The 12,530-nt window shown below is 31.3% G+C and overlaps 1 protein-coding gene across 1 annotated transcript; it reads left to right on the top strand.

Annotated features, from left to right (window-relative positions):
* Positions 1-1,303: 1,303 nt before the first annotated feature.
* Positions 1,304-3,671, top strand: LOC115699632 (transcription factor TCP20). Its single transcript, XM_030627136.2, has 2 exons — positions 1,304-3,404; positions 3,488-3,671. The coding sequence occupies exon 1, from the start codon at positions 2,138-2,140 to the stop codon at positions 3,128-3,130; it is 993 nt and encodes a 330-aa protein (XP_030482996.2). The 5' UTR covers positions 1,304-2,137; the 3' UTR covers positions 3,131-3,404; positions 3,488-3,671.
* The last annotated feature ends 8,859 nt before the right edge of the window (positions 3,672-12,530 follow it).

The raw sequence follows: 12,530 nt of genomic DNA, 5'->3' as shown, positions 1-12,530 counted from the left end.
CGCAAGCCTTCCTTATTGGATATCAACTTCTGTTGATAGTGGTGCAACTCACCATATTACACCAGATACAAATCAGTCACCCAAGCAAATGACTATATAACGTCCCCGCTTCAAGCCTCTATTGGGCCCTTACACCCACGAAATGAATGGCTCTTATACACGAGAACGTCACTCTGGCTGCTTCATGGACTGATGACTGAGCCTACATACCAACACAAGTGTTTCCAGCATGCTTTGTCCTCACTCGCACGCTTCCTGGGAAAACTTTCCAGGAGGTCACCCATCCTGAAATTGTCTCAGGTCAAGCACGCTTCACTGTGGAGTTCTTTCGAGATGGGTTATCGAAAAACAAGATGCACCTTGTTGATACGTAGTACCAATCAATCAATTTAAGCTCTCTTCAACTGTGTAGTCCCATACCTACACAGTCTCAGAATCATCCCATTTGACCTTCCTCAGGCGATGTGGGATTGCACAGCTTACTCGGTATATTTCCCGTTACGGATACGGGACTACTGACTGTCACTATGTGCGGGACAAGGTTATGACAAATCAAGTTGACATTAGAAATGTCTCCTCCTCACAACAAATAGTTGACCTTCACCATTCTCATTTTCCTTTGTGCTCTGCAAGCCAAAGCTTAATTCCATTGACACATACAAATAAAATTGGGTACACACATGTACATGTATCAACTTATTACCTAACTACGTCAGTAAACTAGGCTTATTAAGTATAATTTTTGCATATTAATTAAATGAAATTATATATAGTATTATTGACATTAATTATAAGACCAGAAAATTAATATCACTTTCATAAACACGGTTTGATAATGGGTAACGTACCCCTTCTTTTAAAATTGAGCATCTTTTGTCATTGGAGACATTTAAGGGACATAATATAAATTATTATTATTATTATTATTATTAACTTTGACAATTCTCTCTCCCTAAAACTATCATTAACAAAATTAAGCCTTAACTTATGGCATTGGAAACTCTATTAACTAAACAAAATATAATTAAACATATAATTTTCAAAGATTTTTTTTATAATTTATTTATTCCTATTTGGGATATGGGAAGGAGAAGCCACATGCAGTGTTTATAACCTTGAACAAAATCTAATATCATGCAAAGTAATAATAATATAGATATATATAAGTATATTTTGAGTCAAAGTAGCATATAAAAACTTCAACAAAGTATAATAAGGTCCATTATTAAGGTCCCACTACTCATTATATATACAAACATATATATATAATATTTACACAAATATATGATACCTCACACCTCTTTATGTGCAAAATCACAAACAACATCCATTCTGGGTCTATAATACAATTATACAAACACACCCTTGTTTCTGATTCCCTTAATTTAATTTTGTTTAGTTTATTGTCTCTGATTAAAATAATATAAATATGATGATGATGTTGATGATAATGATCATAAAAACACACATCTGAGTTTTCAAGGATCATGGCTCTTTTGCCTAGAGTAGGAAACAAGCAACTCCCAGCAGCCAATCATAACCAGCCAGGTGTCAAAATATAAAAGCATCTACTTCAGCCCATCTTTGAGTTCCTTAAAAGAAATGGCATCAATAAATATGAGTATATATATAGCCTTATAGATTTATTTATTTACTTATATTAGTATAGTAGTATAGGGAGAGGTATAATGATGGTGGAATGAATCCATATGGGAATGGAATGAGCTTTTGTGTGTGTTTATTGAGGTGAAAATTTGGCAGTTAAAGTTGCTTTCAGACAAGGCTAGTCAAAACCCCATTTTACATATAGTTAAAATAAAAAGACAAACAAAAGATAGGAATTAGGGAAAGAGAGAGAAAGAGAGTAAAAGAACATCAAAAACAAAGACTTGATTTTTATTTGATTTTTGACATGGGTACATTGGGATTTTAATATATTTGAATATTTAATTATGGTTTTTTTGTCTTTCACTTCATTCCTTGCCGAAAACAGTGAAATCTCATGAAAGTTTAGGACTTTTCAGGGTCACCTTCTTCAATCAAAGAGGACCCCTTTTATTTTTTTTCCCTAAATCATTTTTTTAAAACAAAAAAATTCAATTTTTATTTTAGGGATTTCTATTTTGTTGCCCTGTTCATGGATCCCAAGGGCTCAAAGCAACCACAGGAGGTCCCCAACTTCTTGAGCCTCCCACAACAACAAGAATCATCACAACAACAACAACAACAACAACCCAATAATACCAATATGGGTGAGAATAAACCAGCTGAAATCAAAGATTTTCAGATTGTGATTGCAGAGAAAGATGAGAGCAAAAAACAGTTAGCACCAAAGAGGAGTTCAAACAAAGATAGACACACAAAAGTTGAAGGAAGAGGAAGAAGGATAAGGATGCCAGCTTTATGTGCAGCAAGGATTTTTCAGTTGACCAGAGAATTGGGTCATAAATCTGATGGTGAGACTATTCAGTGGCTTTTACAACAGGCTGAGCCATCGATTATAGCAGCCACTGGGTCCGGGACTATACCTGCTTCAGCTTTGGCAGCCGCTGGTGGCTCTGTTTCACAACAGGGTGCCTCTCTTTCAGCTGGGTTACACCAAAAGATTGATGAGTTAGGGGGGTCAGGTCTTATTGGGTCAGGAGGAGTTGGAGGAGGGAGTAGTAGGACCAGTTGGGCAATGGTTGGTGGAAATTTGGGGAGACCCCATGTGGGTGTGGCCACGGGGATATGGCCCCCAAATGTAAGTGGGTTTGGATTTCAGTCATCTTGTTCTGGTCCATCAACTACAAATTTGGGAAGTGAAAGCTCAAATTATCTGCAAAAAATTGGCTTTTCTGGGTTTGACTTACCAGTCACTAACATGGGTCCTATGAGTTTCACTTCAATTTTGGGTGGGAATAACCAACAGCTACCTGGGTTGGAACTTGGGCTTTCTCAGGATGGTCATATTGGGGTTTTGAATCCTCAAGCTTTGTCCCAGATGTATCAACAGATGGGTCAGGCTAGAGTGCACCAGCAGCACCAGCAACAGCAACAGCAGCAGCATCAGCAGCAACAGCAGCATCAGCATCAACATCAACATCAGCAACCTCCTGCTAAGGATGATTCTCAAGGCTCAGGACAGTAGAGTTGGGAGGGAGACATGTCAAGATTGTTATGGAGCCAGCATTTGGTTGGGAGGCTGAGTTTTTTTTTATATATTTTTTATTTTATTTTCTTAATGGTTTTTGTGTTGTATCATTGGAAAGAATATGAGGAGAAAGAGAGAGAGAGAGAGATAGAAAGAGAGAGAGAGGTAGAGATAGTGATACTTGAGAGAAATTCAATAGAAAATGGATTTGGTTTGCCCCTTCTTCTTCTTCTTCTTTCTCCTTTGCATGGCCTCATGTCTCCATATGCAGGTGCTCTTTGTTTTTTGCCTTTCTGTTGAAATTGTCTTTACATTTGTTGAGGAACATTAACTGAAGATTGTTGCTTTGTGCAGGTGAAATTGTGCACTGCCCATATATCATCGGTTTGAGCTTAACTTCTTTGATTCAAAGGTGTGTTGAGTATAGTGTAAGGCATCTTTTAATTATTTTTGTTATGCTCTAGATCTTAAAGGAGTGATTGCTCAGTTTGTTTGTGAAAGTTTTAAACGTAGAGTTATATAGTCATACTTCTCCAAATTTCTCATACTACTTCATATACTTGTTAGTTACTTATTTATGCATTTTTAACACAAGAAGAAAAAAAAAATAATCCCATAACATAACAAGCTCAGCTGTGTCGTTTCATGCATTCTTACAGTTTTCACTTTCAAAGAAAAACCATTTTCGACCAAGCAGATTTCTTATCCATCTCTTTTATGATCTTCATGGTCTGTAGAACTATTGATGCTAGGATCTTTTTACAGTCATTGTGCTATGGAAGAACTGAGTTATATCAAACTGAGAAGGACCCTTTACTTAGTTGAAACCATTTAAACTCAACACTCTCCATCTAATTATGCCAATAGTAAGTTCTTTTGAAACCCTGGAAAATGGACTGAACAAACATAAATCTCTTTAGTGTATATTTCAAAAAGATAATATTTTCATTTGTTGACCTTGGTCAAGTTTTTGATATCCCATGTCAGAATTCAGCAGATGTAAACACTATGAATCTCACTCTACTAAACCCTCCATTAATTTTCTTTAGCTTCCTCTTACCACTCACTATTAATATCAAGTGTTGTACTGATAACTCATCAGAGCTTGTGAGCATATTAGGAGTCAGCATATTTTCAATCTAAACCTTTTGACTGTCATATTTTGGTAATGTGTTAAGAACAGAAGCACTAACAATAAAGTAAAGTGTTTATACACATGGGATCCATGAGTTTCAAAAGAAGGTAACTTTCCTATATAGTAGTTTTTAACTATCTTAGTTAGCATATTATAAGGTGTCATTTTGACTAACTTTTAGTCAAAATCTATATTCTATCTCAAGTTCTCACTACCCTAAATTTCGATTATCGGTCTAAATAATCTTCTTTTTGAAAATGGGCACCTTGCCTAATCCTACAATATTTGAAGAACAACAAGCTATAGCAATTGCTATATAGGAACCGAACCCGGAAAAGACTCAAACATCATATCTTGTTCTTAAGTGTTTGTCGTTGTCTTCGAGTTTATTCTTAGTACCTACATAGTAATTGTTATAATTTTTTCGGTTTCCAAATATTATAGAGTTTAGGCAGGGAAGGGATCCTATAATTTCCACATATTATGAACATATGAGAATTCAAGCTGTAAAAGCTACAAAAAACTCATCACCATTTTTCTACTGATTTAACATATTTGTTGTTTTTTTAAAGGAGAAGTATTACTTTGTCTTTGACTTGTGAGAATGACATTTAAGGCTTCAAGTTTTGGTTCCTTGTACTCTATCTATTCTATAATTTTTCACTTTTTTCTTGTCGGCAAGGAAGAAGTTTCTCTTTGGTTTTCCTTATTGTAGCAGTCACCACAGTTTTTTACCATTAATGTCAGTCCTTACAAGGTACATAATTCTGGCTTTTTCACCAACCCCTTACTGTCGTAACAATACATACATATTAACATCAACTAAAGATTCCCAAGTCTCATTTCTAGTGCATATATTATATATTATATCTTATATATATTCATATCATACCAGTACTATATATATGTATATGTGCAGTAAGAATTATCACTTACCTTGGATTCCTTCTTCCCTTTGCTCATTAAGTTTTACCAAAAGACTTTATGAATATTAATAATGTGATTAAAAGACATTACTATCTTAGTAGCTGGATTTCTCTTTCGTTGTAGCTTTGTCTCCTTATCAAGTTCAAAAAAAATAAAAAAAATAATGACTGATTTTGAAGAACCCCACTTCATCAAAATCTTGACTTGTTTCTCTAATTATGTCAATAATGGTTGGCGTTATCGTTTATATGTATACACACACATAAATATACAAAGTAATTTCTTACGTTACAAGTGAAAGAAAAGAGTCAAAATTGAATGGAAATTGCAATAAAAACGGAATAAACAGTAATGAACTTTCTCGTGAAAGAATCAAAGATTATGATACAAAAATTCTACCACAAAGGCTTCACGTGAATTTTTTTTTTTTTTCATTTATAATCAAGATTGGATTTTATGATACAAGTCATTATCTATATAATTTTTTTTTTTTCAAAGCATATGTATATATATTTATTTGGAGAATTTATAAGAGGAGGTCACGGAGTGACTACGGGTTTACCAACCATATGGTAAAGTGGAACTATTAAAGGCAAGAGTAGCTCAATGAATATGCTCTTATTTGGAATTTAGCACTATATTTATATAGAGAGAAGATTTACCACTTATAGCTTAGTACAAGTAGTGCACTAGCCACTAAACTAGGTCTATGATTTTTATTCTTGTTAGGGATAGGGTCTAAAATCAGGACCACAACCGGCCTTGGAGGTTAATATTTTTTGTTGAAATAAAGATAGGTCTCCATGAGAGAGAGATAGACTATAATGAAATTATTCATGTTGTGACAAATTGGAAAGGATTATTTCATATTGCACCAATATTGGAAAAGATTGTACGATTCTTCCCTACTGAGACAGCCGACACTCTTCAAAGGATCCAAATTATTTTATAGGTCAATTTTTACTAAGGGTGTGAATAAATTAATTTAATTCAATGATAACCGACCATTAAACATTATATATTTAATTGTGATCGGATCGAATTGAATTTTTTTTTTTTTTAATATCCAATTGGATCGCATCGAATGTTAGATAGAGTGTCCAAAAATCTAATACATCCGACATCTAATCGAACTAATTAGTATTTTCATTTAGTTTTGATGAGAGTAATTAAATTTTATATTGTTATACCTAATATATATATGAAAATTAACAGTAAAATTTTACTCTTTTTTTTTTATAGATTGGATGGATCCAAACCAATTCAATACATACTGGACCTAAAATATTAGATGCATTAGATCTGATCCAAAAAAATTAGGTCTAAAATATTGAATAAACCCAAATTAAATCAATAAATATATATAAAATATATTTAATAGATAGAACCGATCCAATCCAATATCCAATGAAAGTTGGATCGATTGGATGACTGAAATTAATTAGATCAGATCGGATGGTAAAATTTAATATTCAGGGCTCGTTTGGTACGTCATATAAGGGTCGTATTGTATTAAAAAATAAATAACATTATGTTTGGATAAAATAATGTATTGTATTAATTATTACGACCACAATTTTTAATGCAATGTAAGTTGTATTAGTTAATACATAACAAATGATTAGTATTAACTTGTACTATAATATTTGCAAGGGATTCGGGGTCAACCCCAATCTCAAACCCAGATCCGGGACCCAGTTTGAATCCTGACCCCGACCCAGACCCGGACCTGGACCCGGACTCGGACCCAAGACTCGGGACCTGGACCCAGGTTTCGGGACCTAGACTCGGACCCAAGACTCGGGACTCGGATCTCGTGCCCGGACTGGGACCCGAAACTTGGACCCAAACCCGAACTCGGACCCAGACTCGGATCCGAACTCGGACCTAGACCCGAATTCAGACCTCGACCCGAACCTGGACCCGGACTCGGACCCAGGACTCGGGACCTGGACTCAGACCCAAGACTCGGGACCCGGACCTCGGGCCCAGACTGGGACCCGAAACCTGGACCCAAACTCGAACTCGAACCCAGACTCGGATCCGAACCCGGACCTAGACCCGAATTCGGATCTCGACCCGGACTCGGGACTCGAATCCTGATCCGACTCGAACCCGATCTTGGACCCCGGACCCGAACCCAGGACCTAAACCCCAATCCTACCCAGACCTAAACCTTGGACCTGACCCGTAGTCGGTGTTGGGGTCGAGTGTATTAAAAATATATTATAACTTTACACAATCTATTAATACCAGTCAATGCTAAACATAGTATTGTATTAAATAATACTAATACAATACAATACAATACGACATACCAAACGAGATCTCAGTATATGATTAGATTGAATTTGAATAGGTCTAAAAATAATATGTGGTGTAATGAATAATTCTAGTTTTTACTATGCTACCACCACCGATGATTTAAATTATTTTATGGTCCTAACTCCTAAGGCCATCTCCAACGTAGCATCTAATTTGAGAATATAGTCCAATTTCTACTCCAACCCAACACTATTCGTCCAATATATGCAGTGGACTACATTTATGTAGTGGCACTTATCCCTTTTCTTTTTTATTTATCTAATTATATTATTTATATATGTATATAAAGTTTAAGAATAGTACAAACTAATATAACAATAATTTTTTTTAGTGTTGTGATTTGAATGAGTACAAGAGTCTATAACAATATATTTTTGTGTTGGTGCCTGGAGATGGCCTAAAACCTACATCACTATTTTATTTTTCAAAATGATTCCTTAAGATATAGAGAAAGATATGAATGCAAAATACTTATTCTTCCATGCCAATAATCCAATCTTATATAAATATATACATTGGGGTGTGATAACCAATGCTGTCAAATTGTTACTACTAATTCTAATATGGACAGATAATAGTGTTAGAAAGTTGAGTAGCAAAGCTATATCATGATGATGAAAAGTGAGAAGAAGTGGAGAACAAAACGTTGATGCATGCATGCATGCCTATCAAAGCCCACCAAAGCTATCATAATAGAAAATTTGGTAAAACTGTCACACGCCTAAAAAGAAAAGCCAAAAAGAAAAGAAAAAAAAAACACTGTCAATAATGTCAAAGAGAAAAAGAAAAAAAAAAGCCTTGTTAAGCCTTTATTTTTCAATGTTCTTTTTTTCACTTTTTTGGAGACTAAAACCAGCCAAATGAGAAATTTTTGTATTTGGATAGGCCCAAAACTGTCAACCCTTCTATTAGGCCCAGTACAGGCCCAAGCTGAAAATTTATGTTTGGGAGCCTAAATAATTTGATATATATACCAAGTCATTTTCATTTTCACGTTAAGTATCTTCCAACTTTGATTACAATTACATCATGATATTTTTTTTCCTAGTCCTATATATAAATAAATACAATATATCTAGGATATGATGATGACATAAGATAACTAATTTTGGTGTGGACAGTGAATAGTGATAGTGACAAGATTATTCTTAGATTTAGTTTGAATCTTCTTCTTCTTCTCTCCATTAAAATTTTTGAACATAGAAGATGAATGATAATGATATATGAAAAGGGTGTTTGTATATATTTGTGTATATATGTTAGTTATAGTTTTAGGGAATTCATATTATTAGTGATCTTTAGTATGACACATAGTATAGTTTATTATGGGCTAATATAAATATATTTATTCTATATAAAGTGTGCCTATATAACTGAATTCTTGGTTTATGAGAAATTCATGGTAACTTTTTTTTTTTTAAATAATTTTCTATTCAAAAATAATAATATTTTTTTATTAAGATGTATTTTAATATTAATTTTTAAATAAATTAATATTACTTTTAAATTTTAATCGGGTTTATGAAAAATTTATGGGTAACTTTTTTTTTTAAAATAATTTTTTATTCAAAAATAATAATTTTTTTTAAGAAGATGTATTTTAATATTAATTTTTAAATAAATTAATATTACTTTCAAATTTTAATCGTATAAACCTAACCGGAAACACAATCTCTGAAAATTCTCAATAAAATAACTAATCCCAAGAGGATGAGCAACCAATCGTGATTATTTAGGATAATCATTTATAATTTCTTTTTCTAAATCTCAAACCCTCAAACCTTATATTGCTATTGAAGTATTGCCTCATCTATTCTCTTTGATCTTTCAGTTTCCATGATGTGATTCATGGCCTCTCTGTTGCGATTCCTCACTTTTTGTTGATTTGGGTGTAATATTCAGTGTTCTATTAGCGAGTTATCCTTTGTTGCTCAAGTAATTATTTATTTGAGTAAGTCTTTTATTCCCTTGCTATATTGCTTTACTTTTAAACAACTTTGGGATATGCGAAATATAATGTCATCCGTTAGAGAGTTTGTTGGGCACACCAAAAGTAACAAGATATCATTTTCAATTTATAATCCTTGAATTTTAGAGTAGCTAGATTTTTTCCAGAAGATAAAACTCACATCAGCACCGCCATTGCTGGCACCCATTCTAACGAATACTATTCTTCTAAGCTCATATCTAACACACAATCCTATGGGAACAACATAAAGTTGGGTTGAACCAAGATGAGATAAACATTTTTAAGTGTATTACGTTTTAATATAATAGAAAATACCTAGCATAAAATTTAGTATACGTGCTTCGCACGTAACTTTTTACTAGTATATATATATATGTCTAAATAATATATATGTAGTGTAATTTAGTGGAATTAGACTAGTCAAAAAGTGTAAGCTAAGCTAATTAAGAACCCACCGACCTATCATCAACTCTAATCCATCCAAATAGTCTTTGGTTTCTCTTTTTTTTAAGAAAAAATAAAAATAAATAAACAATGAATGAATGGAGCAGCCATAGTTTGTAGTCTACCCCTCTCAAATCAATTGTTGACCTTCCACCAAAAGTTTGATACTTATCTTAGTAGGAGCTAAACCACTAGATAAGCACAACTATATAAAAATAGTTAAGTTTAAACACAAAAAAATTAAGGTGATTTTGTAAACTACATATTTGAGGGATTTATTATGGAATTTATTGTGAGTTGGTTGATGGTACTTCCGAAAAAATTATAAAAGATGTGATAATAATATATAGAATCCAAATCAATTTGGTTAAAAATAAGAACCTAGATTTAATTTAATTCAAACATAATTTTCTAATTTTACTAATTACCAATAATAATTTAATCCAAATATTTCAATTTCTTGTTCAATTTTTCTTAATGCCAATTATTTTTTCCTAAAGAAACCAAAATCCAACAAGTTAGTTTGTATAGTTAGTTACTTGGTTTCTTGAGGAGACCATCCTTTGTTTGGGGCCATAATTAGTTAAATCTAAGATTATATTAACTAGTAATATAAATATTTATGCTTTGATTTGGAACATCCGTACAAGGTCTTGTTTGTTATTATTATTGTAAATCCAATGACCCACAAAATTGGAAGAACTCATGTTGTCCAAATCAAAAAAATAAAAGCTGTGGTCTCCCCACCAAAAACACATTGGTTTGCAATAATCCACTACTTATAATTCTCTTTTAAGTTATTGTCTAAAACCTTTTAATTTCAACCAAACTTAATGCCTACTCAAATCAAATTCAATCCATTAGTCAAACTCTACTTTTGGTCCACAACAATTTAATGGCTAATATCATTAACTCAAACTTCAATTATTATTAATTTATTATTGTTGTTTGTGTAGAATATATCTCCTAAATACATAATTCCAAATATGAATTGAATTGAAATTACCAAGTTGCCATGCCATGTGTGCATTGTATTTATATACATAAAAATATCCAAACAAGCAACCTTTCATAATACTATAAAGCCATATTCACATGTTTCTTTTCTTTCAGTGAAAGGGTTTTATTATTTTGGATTAGGATTAGGTTTAGATTAGGATTCTAAAGGGATATCTAATTTTAGTTATTACTCTTAATATTATCACATCCAATGATTTGTTTGTAGGTAGATTCTGTCTTAACCCATTTGGTTTATGATTATTAATCTTTTGAATTATACTAGAAATTTAAGTGATATAAAAAATTATTTATTTTTTAGTAGAAAATTTATTTAGATATTAAAAATTTAATTTGTTAAAATATATTACAAACTAAATTTTACAGGAATAAATTGGAATATATTTTGTTTTTATCAAAAAATCTAAATTTTTTTAAGTAAATATAATATTTTTTAATTTAATTTATATTATTTTTTTCAAAATAATTTTATATTTTTATTGAATTTTTAATTTTTTTTATTTGTTAAGGTATGAGTTTAATAAATATAAATAAGTTTGATTTTTCTTCAAAAAATTTTAGTTCATTTAAATTATTCATTAGACTCTCAATAACTTTGGTTTGATTTTTTAAATATGTGTTGATAAATAGAATAAAGTTTGATAGTAATTTTTTAAGTAAAATTAATTTTTTTAATTAATTTAATATTTTTATCTAATTTTTAATAATTTTTATTATTATTTTTTAAATTAATAGAATATTATAATTTCTTTAAAAAGATAGAATATTATAATTTTTTAAATTATTTTTTTTTAATAAAGGGAGCAAACAAAATTTATTGGTAAAAGTTCAGGGGTAAAAATACTAAAATAAACAGAACTTAACAGAAGGGCTATAATTATGTAACTATTATATTTTAGTGAGTGAAATTAGATAGTGTCGAAAGTTTAGATGACAAAAATACTAATTATTCTATAAAATATTCAAAATATATATAGAATTATAAATAATTAAATATTTTCATAATTATATTGTTTTTTTTAAAAAAGTACCACACTTGGATCCGATTCCTAATGAAGCATTTTTCCCCTTATGTATCCCACAGTGTACTGTACGGATAAAACTCCAAAAATGAATATATATTATTGGATATGAAATCCACAAATTATTTAAACAAGATCAACCCTTTAAGGAAAGAAAATATAGATAATAGAAAATGTAAAATACAGGTATATTTTCATTATACAAGAATCATTACTGATTATGTAAATATTATACAAATGGGACAGAATCTATTGATAATACCTGCCCTTGATTTTTTAATTAAAAAAAAAAAAACTTGTTGAGATCCTTATTGATACCCTACCACTAAAAAAAAAATAATACAAAATTTTAAGTTGTTTTTAACAATGGAATGTTAACAAGATAAGAGTTTCAAGTTGGTCTAAAAAATACTATTTATATATATTAAAAATTTACCACTAATAATTAAAGAGAGAATGAATTCTTAGAGTTGTGCTACCACTTATTAATGAATCAAAAAAAGTTATTAGATTCAAATTCTCATTCAATGTTATGAGTACTAATTATATCTATACAAA

The sequence above is a fragment of the Cannabis sativa genome, chromosome 8 (assembly GCF_029168945.1).
Source record: "Cannabis sativa cultivar Pink pepper isolate KNU-18-1 chromosome 8, ASM2916894v1, whole genome shotgun sequence".
In the NCBI taxonomy this organism is placed as follows: domain Eukaryota; kingdom Viridiplantae; phylum Streptophyta; class Magnoliopsida; order Rosales; family Cannabaceae; genus Cannabis; species Cannabis sativa.
The sequence above is the reverse complement of the archived record's forward strand: the minus strand, read 5'-3'. Positions and strand labels throughout refer to the sequence as shown.

What these genes read in the sequence shown, in the direction of transcription:
- LOC115699632 (XM_030627136.2), top strand. Translation starts at nt 2,138, where the DNA reads ATGGATCCCAAGGGCTCAAAGCAACCACAGGAGGTCCCCAACTTCTTG.